The sequence below is a fragment of the Peromyscus californicus genome, unplaced genomic scaffold (assembly GCF_007827085.1).
Source record: "Peromyscus californicus insignis strain IS unplaced genomic scaffold, ASM782708v3 Scaffold_13__1_contigs__length_99412109, whole genome shotgun sequence".
In the NCBI taxonomy this organism is placed as follows: domain Eukaryota; kingdom Metazoa; phylum Chordata; class Mammalia; order Rodentia; family Cricetidae; genus Peromyscus; species Peromyscus californicus.
The window spans coordinates 6,446,978-6,469,109 of record NW_026294424.1 but is presented as its reverse complement, the minus strand read 5'-3'; the positions used below and the strand labels follow the sequence as shown (position 1 = coordinate 6,469,109).

Below are 22,132 nucleotides of genomic sequence, written 5' to 3'. Positions count from 1 at the left end.
GAGTTCAAGGCCAGCCTGGTCTGCAGAATGAGTTCCAGGACAGCTACAGCTGTTACACAGAGAAACCATATCTCAAAAAACCAAACCAACCAACCAAACAAAAACCCTGTGACTGTTCTTTCCCTTATAGTCCATGCACACAAAGCAGCCCTCTGATGCCCAAGTTAGCCACGCAGTCTTTGTTTTTTTTTTTGAGCTAGGGTCTCACTGTGTTGCCCAGGCTCATTTTAAACTCTTAGGCTTGATTCAGTTGATCTTCCTGCCTCACAACATCCCGATTGGCTGGAGTTCTAATTGTGGGTACCACGATGCCCAGTGTTAAGTCCCAAAGTCCTACATGTGCAGGGGACATGGGCGTGCTGATATCACTTGTCATTGTGTAGGTAGACAGTGATGTTGATAAACTACCAAAGTGTGTCTGCACCTCTCCAGGTACGTCTGTTTCTAGACCTAAAGACCAAAACCCAGGCCCAGGTTAGGTTTATTCACCAAGATGCCAACTGTAGAGGGCTGTGGGTGGTTAGCAGCCAGCCTGCCTCCGAGTACCATGTGTCTTTTAGCATTGACCTAATGGGTGTGGAATTGTTTTCTTACCTTAATCCTTTTATCAAAGTAGAAACTGAAGCACAGTGAGGTTTAAAGGCTTGGCTGAGATCACACAGTGAGCTGTTGTTAACCAAGAAGGCCTCCGGTCTTTTCAGGACTCTGCTGGCATTGCCTTGAGATATGTTGGTATAGCAAAAGGACTTCTTCCTCCCAGTGCAATCAGAACAAGAACGTCCATGTGAAGGGAGCATTTGACATTGAATGTCAAACTTTTTTTTTTTTTTTCCCCCTTCGGTTTTTCAAGACAGAGTTTCTCTGTGTAGCTTTGGAACCTGTCCTGGAACTCATTCTGTAGCCCAGGCTGGCCTCGAACTCACAGAGATCCGCCTGCCTCTGCCTCCCGAGTGCTGGGATTAAAGGCATTCGCCACCACCACCCGGCCAAACATTTTTTTTTTTTGCTATTGTTTTATGAGGGTTTTTGTTATTATTATTATTGTTGTTGTTGTTGTTGTTTAAAATAGAGGTTAGAGAAATGGTTCAGTGGTTAAGATCACTGTGCTCTTGTGGAAGATCTGGGTTCAGCTCCTGTCTGTAACTCCAGTTCTGGGGGTTCTGACACACTCCGGACTCCATGGACATGCACACACACATGTACCTAAATATGTGTATGGGTATTTTGTCTGCGTGCATGTCTGTGCATCATGCACATGCCTGGTGCCTGCAGAGGGCAGTAAGTCTCCTGGGACTAGAGTTACAAGCATTTGTGTGCTGGGAATCAAACCCAGATCCTCTGCAAGAGCCACAAGGGATCTTAACCACTGAGCATCTCTCTGGCCCATTTCTTGTGGTGTGTTTGTTTGTTTGTTTGTTTGTTTGTTTGTTTGTAGTACTGGGAACCCACCCAAGACCTCATGGGTACTAGGCAAGCATTCCACCACTAAGCCACATCCCAGCCCCTGAATTTCCTAATATTAGCATCACAAAACAACAGTGGATGGTTATCTAGAGGGGCCACCATCTGATTCTACGTGCTCACAGCCATACAGATAGATGTCAGTGGTTAAAGTAACCAGGTTCATAGAGATGTGGCCTCAGGACAAAGGCATAGTCTACTGATGGCGAACACTTTGGCCAACAAACCTGATGTGAACCTAAAAGAGCTAGCTATAGACTTGAGCTCAAACAGCTCAGAAAAGGAGCGTTCGTTCTCCTTGGTGTTTCAGATATTATTTCCTAGCTGTTGGGAACCTCTACTTGCTTAAACGCTTCTGATAACCCTTCATTGCCTGTGAGTATCTTTAGTTGCTCAGTTGCCAGGGTCTAGTCCTTAGTGATCTAGCACTGCGCGCGCGCATGCGCGCACACACACACACACACACACACACACACACACACACACACACACACACACACACACCCGCCCTTCTATGGTCACTGCTTACGTGTGGACTACGTTGTAGCTGATGAATATGCTTAGAGTTATGTTGTTCCTTCAAGCTAGAAGTCTCTTGTCTGCCTGGCAATCAGCCTGCTATGGTCAGCTGATAGATACAGCACGTCCTCTGGAGGAACCCCACCCCATGTCCACCCCCACCAATCAGAGGAGACTTTCTTCACCCTCCTGGTTAATCTTCCTCATACTGAGCTAGAGCCCTTGTTATATTTGTTTGCACATACAGCTGAAGTCTTCAAGTAGTTTTCCAAGGGTGGAACCATATCTAATCTACCTTTGTGCCCCATGGCTAGCGAACTAGAATGGAGCAGTGTCAGAGTGGGTGCTAGGTGGGAAACGGTGTTTTAGAGAGCTTGAATAAAGTCCTTCCCATGTGCTCCCTCATCATCTCTACTGTGCAGTCTCCCCCAGGCAGGAGCTTATCTTCTGAGGTGGACAATGAAGTAAGACCTCTGTCAATAGCCAGGCAGTGGTGCACACCCTTAATCCCAGCACTCGGGAGGCAGAGGCAGACAGATCTGTGAGTTCGAGGCCATCTTGGTCTACAGGGTGAATTCTAGGACAGCCAGGGCTGCACAGAGAAACCCTGTCTCAAAACACACAAACAGACCTGTGTCTGTAATGTGATCGAGTGTTGAACCATCCAAGCCCTCCCCCCCTTTCCTGCTGTAGCAGTCCACTGCCATGTTTTTCTTCCTTCTCCCCCACCAAACATCAGGACCCCCCCTCTCTGGGTAGTGCTAGAGGCATGCTAACAAATTCTCTCTCTTTGGGGGGGGGGGCAGGAATTTGAGACAGAGTCTCTCTACATAGCCTTGGCTGTCCTGGAATTCATGTCCTGGCCTCGAACTCAGAGATCCTCCCGTCTTTGTCTCCTGAGTGCTGGGATGCAAGGCTTGTGCCACTGCACAGTTCTCTGGTTTCCTTGTCCCTCACAATCACCAAAACAGCTCCCAGCATCCCATGTCAGACTAAATTAGCGATTTTTTTCTTCTGTGTCTCTGTCATATTCTGGCTCCACCGCCTTAACAGTGTTTTAAAGCGCTTGTGATTGGATCAGAGGTCCACCATCCCACTTCCTTGGTGACAGACTCTTGAAGAAGTGACCACTGGTTTCAAAGTCAGCAGTATGCATTTGTTTGAGCTTGCATGTGTGAGCATGCGTGTGTTGCTGGAGAAGGAACCCAGGGCCTCCTGCATCCTAGAAAAGGGCTCTATCACTGAGTTACACCTGCAACTCCAGTTTGCACAGAATGTCCGTGTCTTCTAAACTCATCTTCCATACAGTGTCATTGCAAAAAGAGAGAGACAGCTACCATGGAGTTTCAGATGAATAATAACAGCGTTAGGAAGGCAGAAGTCCCCAGTAAGTTGAGGCTTAAGCAACCCTCACCCTGACAGTGACCAAGCAGCCTTCAGAATAAAATGAACCATCTGTCTGGACACTGACATTAGCGGTGAGGGAAGGATAGTGGTTATCCTGTCCACTTCCAGGGTGACAGTCAGAGGAAGTCAAAGGGCGAAACGCTTGGGAAAGAATCAAGCAGTGTTCTCAGTCTTCAGTGTGGATCAGAACTACTAGGCCTTGTGTAGAATGCAAGATCTTTCCCCCAACCTCAAAAACTATAGTGCTGTGTGCCTGGGTGGTTCCAGGGATATCTTCATTTTCCTAATGGACTCCAGGATAGCTGTTCTTTCAGCCACACCTTGAAAAATACCACTGTGATTACGAAGTAAGCACAGAATAGCTGTTTACGACAACTTCAGTGCATTGAACCTAAAATTCAGTACTCAAGTTAAAGCCTAGCCCTGCCAGTTCTCATACACGAGACTCTGGACAACTTTCTCAAGTGAAGAAAAGCCTTCATTTCTTCATATGTAAAAAGGAGGTGGCAACCCCCACCAAGATAATTTAATGGCAGGCAATATATACATGCGTGCATACCAAGCTCACCTCTTTGTCTGGCTTGTGGAACTCCATAGTGGAAAACTAAGCACCCACTACTTCTGGAGCACCCATCTTTTGCGGGGTGTGGGGTGGTGGTGGTGGTGGTGGTGGTGGTGGTGGTGGTGGTGGTGGTACTGGAGTCCAAGATGACTGTGAAATTAGGAAGGCAGATAGGGAACCCAAAATGTACAGTAGCACCCAGTTATATGATGTGTCCAAATTATTAGTGTGAGAAAATCATCCTAACACACTGAAAAGGGGCAATGAGAAAGCATCTACAGTGGTGGAAGCTGTTGGTAACGGAGAGAGACTGGAGATCATACCCAGAGGCTAATGATCGCTCCCTCAGGGTCTGTCCAGATGACAATCTTCAGTAAAATACAAACAGAAGCGGCTAACTGGCCCAGGTTTTTTTAAAAACAGGGAAAGAGAGATCCTAGAAAAAGTAAATTTATGATCTTACCGACTGAGAAAATCATCTCCACAAAAGTTCTGGGCAGATGATGGACAGGTGGGCAGTGAACACCTGGGAGAGGAGCCAGTTGCTTAGGCTCTGCAGGAAGTTGATATTTCCAGTTCTCAGGGACTTGGTGGTCATGAAAGTCTCTGTGGGTTTCCCAGGAGTTTGATACTCTTTCCTTGTACCCTCGCAATACAAATGTGGGGGAGGGGCTGGAAAACGGGACCCAGCACGCGTATCAGTGCAGGTCCTGGGTTCCAGAGGCAGGATTCCCAAATCTTTGATTGGGTCTGTGTAGGAGAAAGGCCTTGAGATTTAAGATGGGCAGACACTACTTTTACCTCAGCCCTGTACGTCCATTCATGTGAACGTTGTGGGTTTCCTGACATCTCTGAGCCGGCTTGCCCTGCCCCAACGTTTGTGAGGGACCGAAATCCTTTGTGAGCTGAAAATACCTCATCGTCCATCTCTAGGACTGTGATCACTCACACTGAGAGTCGAGTCATATTTACTGAGCACACGGCTAGGCTTGTGTTGTGCCAAAACCTAGTACCTGGCACCTACCCTCAGGTAGTCTGATACGGCAGAATAGTGGCCAGACATGGCCACAGAACCATGCTTCTGTGTGGTGGGTGTAAAGATATGTCGAGGAAACCCTTCCTAAAGGAGAATGAGTGCTCCATCATAGTTGGGTGAGAGGAAAAGAGGCAGCTGCCAGGTAAAGGTACAGGACGCTGTGGAAGGAGCTAAGAACAGAGGTTTGGGGACAGCTGAGGGAAGCCAGTTGTGGTCAGGGCAGCCTGTCTGGTGGAGGAATTAGTGTGACAGCCTCAGGTCCTGGTGTGGTGTTCCTGCCAGGCTTTTTGGTGGGATGATAGTGGGGGGGGGGGGATTGTGTGAGCGGTTTGTGCTAAGGAATTCTAAGAAGGTAAAGCAGTGTGTAAATGGCAGAAAGCACGTGTTCCCTCATCCCTGCTTCTTGTCGCACTATCCAAAAGTGAAATGGATAAGCATGTAGGGGAGTCCTCTGGTGTCCTAGTTAGGGTTTCTATGGCTGGGGAGGAAGGGTTTATTTGCCTTACACTTCTACATTGTAGTTCATCATCGAAGGAAGTCAGGACAGGACCTCAAACAGGGCAGGATCCTGGAGGCAGGAGCTGATGCAGATGTCTTGGAAGGGTAATGCTTACTGGCTTGTTCCTCGTGGTTTGTTCAGCCTGCTTTCTTATAGAACCCAGGACCACCAGCCGAAGGGTGGCCCCACCCACAATGGGCTGTGCCCTCCCCATCAATCACTAATCAAGGAAATGCCTTACAGGCTTGTGTACAGTACTATCTTATGGAGGCATTTTTTGTCTTTCTTTTTTCTTTTCCTTTCTTCTTTGGTTTTGGGTTTGGGTTTTTTTGAGACAGGGTTTCCCTGTGTAGTAGCCCTGGCTTAGCTGTCCTGGAACTAACTCAAGGTAGACCAGGCTGGCCTTGGATTTCGGAGACTCTGCCTCCTGAGTGCTGGGATTAAAGGCATATGGAGTTAATTTCTTAATTAAAGTTCCCTTCTCTAAGATAACTTTAGCTTGTGTCAAGTTGACATAAAACTAGTGGGGCATGCGCTAAGTGTTCTAGGTGCTTCCAAAGTCTAGAAAGCAAGCTGGAGCTTGGAGGAACAGGGACCAGAGAGATGGTCTGCTCAGAGGGATGGCTGTGTTTAGCAGCAAAAATTAAGAGGCAGGTCCCCAGACAGCCGTAATATGTATGCCTGTAGCTACCAGGGAGGCTGAGACAGGAGGATCACAAGTTCAAGGCTGGCCTGACAACATTATGAGATCCTATTTCAAAATTTAAATTTTTCTTTAAAAAAGAAAAAAAAAATATATATATATATATAGTGGTGGAATGTTTGCCCAGTGTGCTCAAGTAGTAGTCTCCAGCATGGTGTAAAGAAAGGAAGCAAGCTGCATCCTCTCCCTGCTTCACCAACAGAGTCCTCCTCACCAACAGAGGGCCTCATGCAGCAAGCACAGGTCCCTGAGCTTCAGGCCATTTGTCTAGAGCTCTCGTCCAGGCAGAGGTTGGGGTGTTTCGTCCATTCACCACACCTCACCAGGATGATTACTTGGGGCTATCAGATCTGAAAGCTGTTCCTCAACCTGTCCCAAATGCAGGCACCTTGGAGTCTCCGCTGGTTCTGGGCAATCCGTTTCCAGATCGTGAAATGTGCAGGAGCTTAGCACCATCTTGCCGTTTTATCCGAGTCCCAGGGTCCTTGTAGTTGCCTTGGGCATCTGTAACTGTTGGATCCCTCCCAGCTGCTCCTTGGACCTGTCAGAGCAGCTCTCTTTCCTGGGGCAGAAGGGGAAAGTGTATCACCCCCCCTCCCCCCAACACACACAGTGTGACTTTTCACCTCCTGGTTCTGAGGGGTTTGGACCCTTTGACGTTGGCCTGAAGGAAATCACACTATCTGAGTAGCCAGCATCTGAGTAGCCAGCCATTCCCTACATCTGGTGATCCATCCTTTAAAGGCACCTCCTGAAAGCCAGATTTATGGGGGTCAGATAGATTCCACCTGGGAGGGGCTTCCGCTGCAGCCCAGAGCTTGGGGAGACGGCTGCTGCACTTCCAGTGGGGAGGCACTCACATGGCGCTGAGAAATCCTCTTATTAGTTCCCCACTCATCCACCCACCAAATCCTTTGTGAGGAGAGAGGGAAGAGGAGAAGGCCTGCAGCCTCCTGCCTGCATTCCTAGACACCGACTCACTGCAGCCCGCGGCCACTGGAGCGCAGAGCCATGTGAAATGTCAAAAGGAGTTATGCTCAGGGGCTCCCTGGCCTCGGCCTCTGTGTCTTGCCTTTTCTTCTGTCTACACTCCGTTCAGCAGAGGGAAATCAAAGGATGCAATTGGATGCTAGTTCCAGATTTAAATAGGGGCTCCCCCCTTGCCCGATTGAATTACAGGGGAGCGTAGTACATCTGGGCTCTGTAGCTGTGAGAAAAAGAGCTTCCAGCAGTCCAGCCTGCAGCAGTCCTCAGTGTCTGTCCTGTGTGATATCTCCCTTCCACTCCATCTCACTCGCCTGTGGCTCTTGTGTGGCCCCCAGCCAAGATCCTGATTCCTTCAAGGCTGGCTCAAGAGATTTCATCTCAACTTGAGACCCAAGGGAAACAGGGAGCCCACCAGCACCTCATAGGAATGACAAATGTTGAAGTTGGAAGCTCTTTAGAGACCTCACCCAAAGCCTGGACAGAGGCAGGGCTTGCTAAAGGCCACATAGCTAGCGCAGGAGTTGAACAGTAGTCTTAATGATATTACCAGCTAACATTTATCAACTCTTACTGTGTTCCAGACTCAGTGCCAAGGGCGTAAGGGAGTGCATTGTTGCATTCAAACCCAGACAGTCTGACTCTGGGCCCAGGCTGCACTCCTCAGCACAGCATGGTAGAGCACAGCCTTTACTATCTAGCTTAGGTTCGAATCCTGGTTTCCCTTCCTGGTTGTTCAGTTAGATAACTTCAGGTCAGCAACTTAACCTCTCTGTACCTCAGTTCCTTCCTCTGTAAAGAAGAGGGGGTGGGCTACAGCACTACCAAATAGTGGATTAAACGTCACTCACACACAGTGTTGCGAGCAATTTGAGGTGCCGGCTGAGTGCCCACCCAGGGCTTGCTCTCCCCCACTGCTTCCAGAGCTGGAGTGTGGTCTGCAGTGGGAGACAGACAAACCTGAATTCAGCATCCAGTGTAGATGCCAGAACCTTTTGTATTGTATTGTATTTTGGAAACAGGGTCTCGCTATGCAGCCTGGCTGGCCTGGAACTCTCTATGACAACCAGTTTGGCTTCAAACTCAGAGAGATCCACCTGTCCCTGCTAGGATACCACACCCAGCACTCAAAGCCATTTATTTAACCATGTTTCTGTACTGCTTTTGATTTTTACATTTTTAAATGGTTTAGGGAGTAAACAAACAAGAAAGCCAAGGACTATTTCACAACACTGGAAAATTATACAAAATTCAAATATCAGTATCCACAAATAAAGTTTTATTGAAACATAGCCACATCTGTTTATATTTTACTGCGGATGCTGTGGTGTTGAATATTGAGTAGCTGGGGCAGGGTCTATATAACCTGTAGAACCTATTTGACCTCTAACCCCTTACAGAAAGTGCTCTGACCCCTACTGTAGATTCTTACTGGGGGTTGAGATCCATCCTCACTACTGACAAGATGTCTGTTTTCAAGCTGGCAATAACTCCCTCAGAACCTTGGTTTTGTTGTCTGTTCAGTGGGTGTAACGTGTATGCTATACAAAGGCTTTTCTGTTGTTGTTTTGGTTTCCCAAGACAGGGTTTCTCTGTGTAGCCCTGGGTGTCCTGGAACTTGCTATGTAGACCAGGCTAACCTTGAAACTCAGAGATCCACCTGCCTCTGCCTCCTGAGTGCTGGGATTAAAGGTGTGCGCCACAACCGCCAGGCTAGGTAATTTTTAAGAAATAAAGAATGAGCCGGGCGATGGTGGCGCACGCCTTTAATCCCAGCACTCGGAGGCAGAGCCAGGCGGCTCTCTGTGAGTTCGAGGCCAGCCTGGTCTACAGAGTGAGATCCAGGACAGGCACCAAAACTACATGGAGAAACTCTGTCTCAAACTGCCCCCCCCCCCCCACACACACAAAGTGTAGGCGACCATACCTGGCCCTCTGCTAGCTTTCTTATATAGCCCAGACTCACCTGATGGGCCCTCCCACGTCAATCATCAGTCATGACAGCTCCTCACAGACCACTGTGATTGAGGGTTCCCATTCTCAGGTGGCTCTGATTAGTCCAGACACACGGGAAGAAACACCTGTGCCTACTGGGCTCAGTGGATGGCTTATGGGAATGAGTGAGGGGACACAGTCAGAAGGAAGCTGGGTAGCCCAGCCTCCCCACTGATTGGCTTTTGGCCGTCAGCGAGTCACCTCATCTCCTGTCACCTCACTAGAATATACGTGGGGATAATCCCATCTCAGAGAATGCATCCTCTGGGCCCTGTTTCCTTGTCCGCAGCACAGCCCCGCCCCAGTGGGGAAGTGACCAGCTTCTTGAGGCTGTCCCCAGACCAGGCAGAGGGAGTAGGTGGATGGGGAGTCCCAACCCCGGGAGAGAACAAGAGACCACCAGCCCAGAGCTGAAGATGCTTCTAGGGAGCGGCCTCCTCTCCTGGAGAGCCCCCCCCCCCCACCTCCTGGGGGTGCAGCTCTGCCTTAGCTGGCTTTTCACGTCTCGGCGGCGTTAGTCCCGGGGGCAGCTCTTCAGGCCTGGGGACATCTGGACTCGGATGTGTCGGCCCTCCCGCGCCGTCCCGCCCTGGGCTGTGCGGCGGCCCTGGGCTGTGCGGCGGCCCTGGGCTGTGCGGCGGCCCTGGGCTGTGCGGCGGCCCTGGGCTGTGCGGTGGCCCTGGGCTGTGCGGTGGCCGCTCGGCCGGCTCCAGTCATTGTCTCCGGCGCTCGCCCGCAGCCTGGCTGCCGCCCGGGCTCCACCCCTTGCTGCGAGGTCTGTTTCCTAACCGCTGCTCCAACCACACACCTCGCTTCGGCCCGGGCCCCTCCTCTTCCTCCCTCCCTCCCTCCTCCCGGGTGGGTGGGACCGCAGGACGGGACCGACTTGACAGCAGCCTCTCCTTTCCAGCTAGTCCCCGGCCCCTGCCCCCGAATGCCTGTGTGTCTGCAGCCGCTGGAGAGAGGTGCTTCTCCCGCAGCCCCCAGGGGCCACGGGGCTCCCGAGCACTAGGGAGGAGACGCACCCGCCATGTGCCCCTGCGGGAATCTGCCCGGGAGCCGGGGGCCTGGAGTCCTCTCTCTCCTGCTGCTCCGGAGGCAGAGGTGAGCACCGGGCGGCCGGCTCCACGCCGAGGTGCCGGGAACCCCGCCTGTCATGGTGGCCGCCTGCAGCCAGCCTGAGGCACTCCCAGACGGGCTTGCAGCTGAGCCTGTTTATCTGGTGTGGGAAGAAGATGGGGAGTTACTTGTCTGTCCCGGCTTACTTCACCTCCAGAGACCCCTTTAGGTGAGTTGCTCTCCAAGTCCTCCTCCTCCTCCCCTCCCCTGGCCCCTGCCCCTGAGGGGAAGGCCGATGTCCTCCTTGTTCTCCTCTGACTTCACTTGTCCCTGGTTTTGCCCGAAGAGCTTATACCAGAGCAGAAGCGGCCTGGACACGGGCACTCCGATGTCCTGAAAACCGGGGGGTGAAGGAAGCTCGGAGGGAGCCCGGCCCCCCTTGCTAACACACCTTGGTGTTACTGTTTCTGAGGAAGGCACAAATGGGTTGCCATTCTGTAACCCTCACATGTCTTACCTACAGGCCGTGCGGCCTGCCCAGGAATTTGTCCCAACAAGCAGGATGGGCAGGTTTTGCCAAACTGAAAGCTGGCAAGGCCTGGGTGTGGGTAGCCTGGTACACAGTAGGCACTTGTATATGTGTTCTCGTAATGGCAAGCACATTTGCCCTGGCCTTGAATGGTTTCTTAGCTCCCACATGAATGGAGTTTCTGGGTCAGCCCCCAGGTCTGAGTATTGGTAGGGGCTCTCTGTGGGGCCTTTCATGAGGAGGTGTGAAACTTTCTTCCTCTGACCTGTCTGTCTTTGCTCTCTGCCCCGCCCCACCTTCAAGAGAAACTCCCTGGGGGGTTTCTGGCCCTCTGGGTCCCTTCTGAATGGAGCCATTCCTGCCTGGGGTGGGGCTTGTTTTTATTCTTTGGGAGAAACCTGTTTTTCTGAGGGCTGCCTCCCCTCCACCGGTATTCCTGCTTAACTTTTCTCTTCCAGCTTCCCCAGCCCAGCTTGGTGGCCAGATCTCACCACTAGGATATCCAGCTTCCCCAGCCCAGCTTGGTGGCCAGATCTCACCACTAGGATAGTAATCTGTGACACTACACAGATAGTAATCTGTGACTGTCCCTGGGCAGAAGAGCAGCTACCACGAGGTTTCAGTGAATGACTGGGCCCTTGTGGAGTGTTGGGAAGCGCACAGTCTGTGAGGGGGGGGGCTGGTCTGGATATTGAGCACAGCAGCTATCCTGCTAGGCACTTTATTTACCCTTTGGTCTGTCCAGCCCGAGAGAGAGACTGTGTAGCCCCATTTGACTGATGAAGCGACCAGGCTCTCAACAGCAGCAGTCCGCAAGGTCCCCTTACCTGGCTTGTTTTGGTTTTGGAGTTTCTCATCCTTGGGGGGCCAGGGGCCTGCACCTCCCTCTGTCCACCTCTCCCTCACATATCTGTTGTCAGGTTTACTTTTCCCCCAACAGAGCAGAAAAGGGATGTTTTTGCCTGGTTTATTGAAGAGGTTTTTGGTTTTGGTTTTGGTTTTTTCTGACTTGTGGAAAGAAGTTGATCTCGAGTTTAGGAGATAGGTTTTGCCCAAGTGTTATAGTAACTGTTTGTTCAGGTCCTTGTTTCTCTAAATCCTGGAAAGGAGACTGGGGGGAAGGGTTGTTCCTTTAGCGACCAGGAACAGTGTGCCCTTTTCATCCTTGTGGTCATGAGGCTTCTCTGGAGCTGGAGCTGGATCAGGTAATGAACTTTTGAGAGCGAGGTCCCCAGGCCTCCCAGGTCCAACAGTCCTTTGTCTTGTTCTACGCCAGCCTCTGGGAAACCTGATGACCTCACCTCCATTCCCCAGGCTCTGTTTGCCCAGCTGGAATCAAAAGGGCACTGACTTGCAGTAGACCCTCTGCCCTCTCCTAAATGAGAGGCCACATTCCTGAAGCTGCTGCTGAAGGGAGAGCCTGCGCATGGGGCTTTGTGCCCCGGGGGCGGAACTGCCTGGACTCTCCACTTTCCAAGCTTTCAGGCTAAATCACTACCTGGTCATAAAGCTGCCGCCCATCAGCCCCCTCCTTCGTGTGTCCCTCTGTGTCCCAGTGCCTGTCCCCTCCCCAGGCCTGTTTGTTCATTCCTACGCAGAATGCAGGGATGAGACTTCCTGAGCTCCTGAACCAGAGCCCCTCCTGCATTGTGTCAAACAAGTTAAGTCCTTGACCCTCAGGCCTCCGGAGGAGTAAAGTCCCTACGAGTTCTAGGGCTGTGGTTGCAAAGAAGGTGACGCAACCAGATTCCATGGGACGTGATCAGGCGTGACCATGTGATGGAGAAAGAGGGAGACGGGAATGAAGGATGTCATTTCTGTACATGCTGTACACCCCTCTGCCTGGCAGGCCTCGCTTTTGCAGAGGGCAGCACATCGTCTTCCTTGCCTGGCACTCGTATGAGTGGCATGGCCCACTCTTAGGCCCTCCCAGGTAAGGAAACACCTCAGATTGACATTTACGGAAGATGTAAATTAGGGAGTGGTCTTTCTGTCTAGTGCTGGTGCCGCCGCCGGTTCACACACTTATCAGTAGGAGCTCTTGTCACTGAGTTATGTTCCTCAGTCGAGGGAGGGACGGGTGCCCCCCCCACAACCCCATCTTTAAAGGAATTCCCTATTATAGACTTCCCCTTAATGTCCAACATTGATTTAATGAGCTTGCTTTCTACATTATCTCTTGTAGAAAACACATCTTTGCATTCTAAAACAACCCATGTCTAAAAAGAAAACTCGCTCAACTTAGCAGTAAGCTTTGGCAGCCTCCTTCAGCCTTCTGAGACTATCTGAAAACCGAAGGGCTCGGATCAGGTGAATGATTCCCAACTGTAACTTGTTTGGCTCCTCAGAGGCAGGCAGACTTCTTTACTTTCCCCCTCCCGGACAGAGGAAGCCCTCTGTGAAGCTACACAAACTGCTTGAACCGCCAGCCCCCTGGCGTGGACAGGAGCTGCATCAGCGCATGCTGTGGCTGAGCAGAGCTTGGTGTATGTCTGGTAGTTTCTGTAAAAACTGGGTAACGACATGCTCCACCAGAGTGGTGGTGTGTTTACAGACAATTTCAGTCCATAGGATGAGCAAGGGAGAAGCAACAGAGGGCTGTGTGGTGGTGGATCCACACCTCTAGCCCCTGTTCATACCTGCCCTTGTGGGCCCTGAAGGACAGTTGGCACCCCTACTTCATGGTACCCTCAGGTTATGTACCTTCTTTTTCTGTTTCTCAGCCTAGTGCAAACTCAGAAACAAGAGGCTGACAGCCGCAGCCAGAGCTGTTCTCCAGAGATTAGAGAGCATCCAAGTCAGCCTTCCCCAGGACATGGGAGGGCTGTGCTTTCATATGTATAAATCCCCCCAAGTGATGGCCCGAGTCAGCTCCCTGACTCCATGGGCTTGAGAGCTTACCTGTAAACATGATGTGGATGTGTGTGAAGGTGGGGCCTGGAGCCCTTGGCTTCCCCCAGCACTGATCTGGCCAGCTGGTCCTTATGTGTTATAGATGCACAGTAATGAGGCCCTGGCTGCTAAGGCTCTGTAGACCTTCCTTTTCTCCTGAGAAGCCTGCTTAGTTCTGGGTAAGCAGATCCGTACTCCCTGGGCATGGAAGGGAAGAGGATCCACATCCATTTGCCCTTGCTCTTCTCAGATTGGAGAAGGAAGGAAGTGAACACTTCCTGGGCACCTGCTGTGAGCATCACGTGGGGCATTCCACCTGTTGTAATTTTCATAGCTCCATGAGAGTCATTAAGTAACTGGATTCAGTGAGAGGTGGCAGCTGCCTGTGAAAGCTCGGGGGAGAAAAAGCCATGGCTTATGAGACTCTGAGATGGGACATCTTTGAGTGGTGCCTCCTTTCCACGGTGTATTCTGGATTCTTTAACAGACACTACAACTGGAGAACAGAACACTGGGTAAATGAATGAAGAGAGGTAATGATACCAGTTACACTAACTGTTTGAACTAAAGGAAAGCATCATAAAAGGCTAGCACTCAGGTGTCAGCGGTCATAGTTCCAGTCTCCTTGTTATTGGAGACAGGAATCCTGAAGCCTGGCAGTTAAGACATGCTGTGTCTCTGAGGTAAGCTGCAGTGGAGATGGCTTCCTAGCCAAGTACCACAGATTCAGGTCCCAGCTCCTTCACTTGCATGTTGAGCAACTACTCACAGATACTGTATATACCTAAGCTAGCACTCGGAAGTCTCTAGTGGCCGGAGAGTCTTACTGTGTTCTTTGGCAAAAACAGAGCTTAAGGGACCTACAGCCAGTTCTGTCAGCTGCTCACCGTCCTGTACTTCACGGGCACCTGTGGCAATATCTGGCTGTACTCTGCAGAGGCATTCATTGACACATGACATGTGCATTGGTGATGTCGCTCTCCAGCCAGGTGTGCTTCCCAGCAGGTTGGTGTGGCTGTCTGCTGCATGCCTACACTTGTTTCTCGGCCTGTTCCCTTGCCTGGCAAGAGCTACTTGCAGTGAACAAAAGCAGGATATTGGCAGTAGAAAGGAGGGTGTGTGCTGGTGCTCGCATGCCCTGAGGTGGCGCACATACCATTGTGAGGGTGTAACAGCCCAGGCCTGCAGTTGGGTACAAATATGCCTGCACCAGCCTTTCACTGTGGCACACTGGAGAAGGACGGGTCTGATGGCATGGGATCTTGGTACCTTGTTGTACCTTTGTCACCTTGGCTCACGGTTCCTGATACTCATACACCGTTTTCAATTTGAAAACATTTGCTGAAGGCCTACTCTGCCTAGCCCTTGGCCTGGGTGCTGAGTGTACCGAGAGGGACTAGGACCCTGTCTCAATCTCAAGGACTTCACAGTCTGATGAAAGAGAAGGACGCTTACACAAGAGCTTTAAGTCAGGAGGTGGGAAGGCAAGAAGGAAGCCCTTGCTTCTAGTGTATCCCTGCTGGATGCCTCACAGCCGCCCAGAACCATTTAACCTACACAGCCACTCTGAGGCTTTTGACCATGTTACCATTTCACAAATGAGAGACAAAGGGACTGGCCCAAGATCAGGTAGGTGGCAGATGGTAGTTCTGAGATGGGAACCTCAAGTAGCTTCTCTGGCATTCCTAGGAGACGCAATTTCACATCAGACTTCCAGTTCCTAGCCGGGTGGTGGTGGCAGCGCAAGCCTTTAATCCCAGCACTCAGGGAACAGAGGCAGGGAGATCTCTGTGAGTTTGAGGCCAGCCTGGTCTACAGAGTGAGTTCCAGGACAGCCAGGGCTACACAGAGAGACACTGTCTCAAAAAACCAACTTCCTGTTCCTCTGGCTGAAACAATCTCTCTGTCCCTTTTTGCACTGTGGTCCCAGAGCCTTAGGCAGATGCATCAGCTTAGGAGAGCACTCCAGAACCCTGCATTTTGATCAGTTCTTATTTTATATGAGTCTCTGTCCTGCTATACCTTGGAGAAGGATTCTGACATTGGCTGTTAATTACATCTGGCTAACAAAGCTTCTAAGAAAACCAGGCATGGTGATGAATGCCTTTAATATCAGTACTTGAAGATGGATATCTCTAAGTTCCAAGGCAGCCAGGGCTACATAGTAAGACCCTACCTCCAAAACACCCTCCAAGGGAACTTGTCTAAGCTGGGCATAGTGGGAAGTTGAGGCAAGAAGACTGCTGTGAGCTCAGGACTAGCCTCGGTTACAGAGTGAACCTCTATCTCAAAACAAACAAACAAAAAACCAATAACAAGGCCAGGCATGGTGGCACACATTTAATCCCAGCACTCAGGAGCCAGAGACAGAAGGATCTCTGAGTTGGAAGCCAGCCTGGTCTGCACAGTAAGCCCCAGGATTACATAGAAAGACTGTCTCAATAAAGGTAAAAATGAACAGAAGTTGTCCAAAGCTACCTAATAGCACAGTGACTGTCCAGTGGCATATGAGCTGTCACCTTTCATTTCAGTTAACATTTGCTTTGTCCCTGATATACTGGACCTTTTCTATAAGCTGTCTGTGCATTTGTACCTATTACCTAATTTTCCCAGCAGTCTCTTTATAGGTGAGGAACTGATCGGAAAAGTAAAGTATCTTACCCAGGCATGATTAGTAAGTGGCAGGGCCAGGAACCTCTGAGAAGCAAGAATGTAGCCAGTGTATGGGAGACAAAGCCTTTGCCACTTATGGTAGGCAGTCTGTCCGTACAGTTGTAGATGCCTATGGTCCAGCTACTTGAGAGGCTTAGGCAGAAAGATCTCTTGAGATCTTTCTTGAACCAGGCTGGGCAGCGTAGTAAGACCCATCTCAATAAAAAAGAGTCCAACTGGAAGGAAGGAGGTACGCTGGCTGGCTCTGAGCTGTGTGTGCTGGGAGGCTCAGGAAGGAGATGGAAGGTGCCAGTGCAGACACACTTGAGAACACACCTGGACGGACTGAACTAGCACCAGGTGACAGATGGTCCTCTTAAGGCTAAGAAAATAAACAATTACACCAGGCGTGGTGGCACCCACCTTTGATCCCAGCATCAAGAGGCCGGGCAGGCCGCTCTCTGTGAGTTCAGGGCCAGCCTGGTCTACAGAGAGAGTTCCAGGACAGCCAGAGCTACATAGTGAGACCCTATCTCAAAAAAAAAAAGAAAGAAAAAGAAATTAATGAATTTCATCATACAATCTAATTGTAATCTTAATTAAAAATTTATCAGTTGTTACCAAAATTGTTGCTCATAGCAATTTCCGTTTTCAGCCTAGAGTTGAATCCAAGGTTGAGGTGTTGGTTTACTGTGTCTTTCTAGAAAACATATCTGTTATTATAAACTTTATTAAGCAGCTCTTTGTGGGGGCTGGAGTGATGGCTCAGCAGTTCTTGCTCCTGTGGAGGACCTGCTTTCAGGTCGGTACCACTTGGCTGCTTACAGCCATCCATCTGTAACTCCTTCCAGGAGATTTGACACCTTCTCATTTCCACGGGCACTAGGCACACACATGGTACACAGACGCACATGAAGTCAAACACTCACACACATAAAATGAATCAATCTTTATATAGTGCTGACACACTTAAATGGAAAAATGGTATAATAAACTATGAAAAAGCCTTAAATTGTCAAGGAAAGAAAAGAACTCTGGCTAATTACAATATTAAAAATTGTGGCCGGGCAGTGGTGGCACATACCTAGAATCCCAGCACCCGGGAGGCAGAGGCAGGCAGATCTCTGAGTTTGAGGCCAGCCTGGTTTACAGAGTGAGTTCCAGGACAGCCAGGGCTACACAGAGAAACCCTGTCTCAAAAAGCAAAAACAAAACAAAACAAAAAAATGTGTCTGTGTATGCTCAATTCTGAAATTTACAATTCCAATCAAATGGGCTTTTTCCGAATCTTGCCAAGTAGTTTGAGGCCAGTTTAACCAACATAGTGAGAATAATAGAAGTGTCTCAGGAAAGGAGAGGGCAGGAGAAAATATTAACGACAATGTCAAGGCATGGTGGCCTCGCTTGTTATTGTAGTGAGGTAGAGGCAGAACTGGGAGCTGGAGTCTGCCCTGGGACTACGCTGTGCTTTTGTGACCTTCCTGGGATACATGTGATCCCATCTCAGAAAAAGGGAAAAAGAAAGGAAGTTTTTTGTTTTTGTTTTAAATAAAAGACAGGACCTTACTATGTGGCTGTCCTGGAACTCATATACAGGTCTCAAACTCATGGAGATCATCCTGCCTCAGTCTCCCAAATTCTGGAATTAAAGGCGTGTTCTACCATCCCCTGATGAAAATTAACTTAAAACAACAACAGCAGAACCCTCTGCTAGGGGCCAGAAGGCTGACTCAGTGTAGAGGCCTCGTCACCGGGTTTCAGTCCCTGGAACACAAGGTAGAACATAAAGGTAGAAGCAGATCATCAACTCAACAGAGCTGTCTTCTTACCTGCGCATGTGTGAGCGCGTGCGCACACACCATATATATGAACACAAGAAATAGTGGTAAGCTGTCTGCCGAGCTAGTGTAACTCAGTTGATAGTGCTGGCCTAGGATTCGTGAAACTCGGAGCTCAATGTGAGCCCCTCCTAAAGCCACGTGTGGGAAGGAATCTGCTTGAATATACAATGTATATTTGTATGCAAATCTTTAAAAAATACTATTTTTGAGACAGGGTCTCTCTGTATAGACCAGGCTGGCCTCTAATACACAGAGATCCACCTGCCTCTGCCTCCTGAGTGTTGGAATTAAAGACATGTGCCAGACAAGTCTGGCTCAAAAAGTATTTTGTAAGATGTGTGTGGCTTGGCCGGGCGGTGGTGGCGCACGCCTTTAATCCCAGCACTCGGGAGGCAGAGCCAGGCGGATCTCTGTGAGTTCGAGGCCAGCCTGGGCTACCAAGTGAGTTCCAGGAAAAGGCGCAAAGCTACACAGAGAAACCCTGCCTCGAAAAACAAAAAAAAAAAAAAAGATGTGTGTGGCACACATGTTCATACTCCCAGCATGGAGGAGTTCAAGGTCATCTTTAGTTTTGTAGCAGAGTTTGAAGCTGACCTCAGCTACATAAGACCCAGTGTCAAGGGCTGGAGAGATGGCTCAATGTTTAAGAACACTGGCTGCTCTTCCAGAGGACCCGGGTTCAATCCCCAGCACCCACATGGCAGCTCACAACTGTAAGTTCAGATCTCCAGGATCTGACACCTTCACACCAATGCACATAAAAATAATGTTAAAATATATTAAAAAAAATTTTTTTTAAAAAAGACCCAGTGTCAAACAACAACAAAAAGCCTTCTGCATCCGTCCACCCGCCATGTTAGCTTTCTATCAAAGTTAAACCAGTCACCTCTGCAGCCATCCTCACTCACCCCATGTCTTACCCATTGTTCTGTTGCTGTGAAAAGACACGTGACACACTCCCTCCAACAAGGACGTACCTCCTCATCCTTCTAAACTTTTCAAACAGTTCCACTCTCCCGTGACTAGGCATTCAAATATTTGAGCTTGTGGGGGCCATCCTTATCCAAATCACCACACTCATGTGCTGAATTTGCCTGATGAATTTTTTTTTGGGGGGAGCAGGGTTTCTGTGTGTAGCTTGGCTGTCCTAGAACTATCTGTGTAGACCAGGGGAGTGCTGGGATTAAAGGCGTGCACCATACCACCAAGCCTGATGAAGTTTTGTTTTTTCATTTGCTTGTTTTTTGGATTTTGTTTTATTGGGGCTGGAGAGATGGCTCAGTGGTTAAAAGTACTTGTTCTTGCACCGATGTGATGGTTCACAAACATTCTTTTTTGTTTGTTTGTTTGTTTTCAACACAGAGTTTCTCTGTGTAACAGTCCTGGCTGTCCTGGAACTCACTCAGTAGACCAGGCTGGCCTCGAACTCACTGAGATCTGCCTGCCTCTGCCTCCCAAGTGCTGGGATTAAAGGCGTGCGCCACCGCCACCCATCTGGACATTCTTGACTGCATGTTCTAGGAGATCTGATGACCTTCTTAGGCACTGTGCATGCACATGGTGTACATACATACATGCAGACAAAACATACACATAAAAGAAGTAAATCTTTTGTTATTTTTAATTATTTTAATTTTATGTATATGTATCGGGTCCAAAAGAAACTGAGGGTAAATGGCTATAACTGTGGTACCTGTTAGCATGCCAATGCACGCTGGCTTCCCAGCTCACTCAGTATCACAAGTACATTTGACTCTTAGCTCTTCTCTGCCGCCCCCTACCCTAAACTTCTCCAGCTCCTGGGCCTCCCTCCCCCAGCTTCTCATTCCCTTACCGCCCTGGCAGTTTGGCTGTGTTCTTTTGTCTTCCTCTCTCGGCCCCTCTTGGTCTTGTCTGTCCAGTCTCTGTCTTCCCTTGACCTCCCCATCTCTCTCCTCACATGGCCCTGTCCAGTCTGCTGGCCATGTTCAGTTTTCTACTTTTTTTTTTTTTGGTTTTTTCGAGACAGGGTTTCTCTGTGTAGCTTTGCGCCTTTCCTGGAACTCGCTTTGGAGACCAGGCTGGCCTCGAACTCACAGAGATCCGCCTGCCTCTGCCTCCCGAGTGCTGGGATTAAAGGCGTGCGCCACCACCGCCCGGCAGTTTTCTACTTTTGACTATCTGCTCTGGACTCTTCCAGATGCCTCTGGCTGTAGTCTCCCTCATATCTATAATAAAAACCTTCCCCCAACCATACCTTGGAGCCATCCTGTCCTGGGTTTGTTTGTTTGTTTGTTTGTTTTGGGTGTTTTTTGTTTTTGTTTTTGAGACAGGGTTTCTCTGTGCAGTTTTGGTGCCTGTCCTGGAACTCACTCTGTAGCCCAGGCTGGCCTCAAACTCACAGACATCTGCCTGGTTCTGCCTCCTGGGTGCTGGGATTAAAGGCGTGTGCCACCACCACCCAGTGGTGACGAACATCTTTATGCCTAGCTTTTTCTTTCTTTCCTTTCCCCCCTCATTTTCTCTCTCCAAGAACATTATTAATGCCAGGCGATGGTGGCAATGGATAGTGGAAACAGAGGCAGGTAGATCTCTCTGAGTTCGAGGCCACCCTGGTCTACAGAGCAAGTTTATGACAGCCAGGGCTGTTACACAGGAAACTCTGTTTCAAAAAAACAAAAAAAAACAAAAAACAAAACAAAACACCATAGTGTGACTTGGTTTTGAAGTTGGGGTTGGTTGAAATTTTGTTGGTTATTGAAACATCTATCTAGATTAAAGGTTCTTTAAAAAAAAAAAAAAGACACATTTTTTAATGATTTATTCTTATTTTATATCTATTGGTGTTTTGCCTGCATGTATGTCTGTATGAGGGTGTCAGATCCCCTGGAACTGGAGTTACAGACAGTTGTGAGCTGCCATGTGGGTGCTGGGAATTGAACCCGGGTCCTCTGAAAGAGCAACCAGTGCTCTTATCAGCTGAGCCATTTCTCCAGCCCCCAAAGGTTGTTTTTACTTTTGTTTTTCTGAGACAGGGTTTCTCTATGTAGCCTTGGCCGTCCTGGAAACCAGGCTGGCCTCAAACTCAGAGATCCACCGCCCAGCGATCAAAGGTTCTTAACTGGGGTTGTGTGTGGAGTTGAGGGACCCACACACCCCACACATAAATTATATGTGCATTTTTCTAGGGGAGGACTGTTTTTTCTCACAGGCCTCGGGGCCCCACAGCATCTGCTCACGGGGCCAGGCAACTCAGCACATCTGGTTTCTGGAGCCCTGCTAGCTCTGAAGCAGGTCTCTGGGGGGTGGGGGGCGGCATTAAGCTGTAGCTTTCCTGAGTCCTGTCTCTGGAAGAGGAGAGGAGTGCCCATTCTGTCATGAAACTGGGAGCCAAGGACCACCTGTGGGCTTGTTCTAGAAACCCAATTGCATTTTCTTTTCTGGCTCTGCAGGTGTTCAGAATGCCAGGAATCCCTCACCAACTGGTACTACGAGAAGGATGGGAAGCTCTACTGTCACAAAGACTACTGGGCCAAGTTTGGAGAATTCTGCCATGGGTGCTCCCTGCTGATGACAGGACCTGCCATGGTGAGGGGGCCCTCCTACACCTCCCCACCCCTCTCCCCGTCACAGTCCACAGTGATTGATTTCCCAGTTCCCCATGGTCAGTCATCAAGCTGTCTTTTCATCAGCAAGGGTCTGTCCTTTATCATTCATTCAACTATGGGTGTCTGTGGAGCCCTTCTTAAAAGACATGTCTGGCCTTCCCTCTGTTCTGCGTGGTCCAAAGGACCATCTGTGATAGCTGTGCTTGGCTTCCAGCCAGGGAGTTTAAGTATATGGCAAGCAGAAGTAAAGCATGAGTAGTGTGGCAGCTAGTAGGATGTAGCAGACCCCCAGCAAACACCTGTCAGGTGTCATAACTCCTAGTCGACACCACAGGAGCGGCCTCATCAAATCAGAGGTTCACAAACTCCCGGCAGAATGCCTGGGACCCAGGGAGGGAGCCAGCTG

The 22,132-nt window shown here is 49.7% G+C and overlaps 1 protein-coding gene across 4 annotated transcripts in view; it reads left to right on the top strand.

The window, feature by feature from the left end:
* The window catches only part of Limk2 (LIM domain kinase 2), a 69,847-nt gene that overhangs the window by 28,516 nt on the left and 19,199 nt on the right, over positions 1-22,132 (top strand). For 2 of the 4 annotated variants that reach the window (XM_052736318.1, XM_052736317.1), the window contains exons 1-2: positions 10,026-10,454; positions 21,571-21,706. In XM_052736318.1, the coding sequence (XP_052592278.1) occupies positions 10,402-10,454; positions 21,571-21,706 (189 nt within the window). In that variant the 5' untranslated portion in view covers positions 10,026-10,401. Of the gene's footprint in view, positions 1-10,025; positions 10,455-21,570; positions 21,707-22,132 lie in introns of those variants that run through there. The other 2 variants (XM_052736316.1, XM_052736315.1) reach the window with 1 other exon arrangement.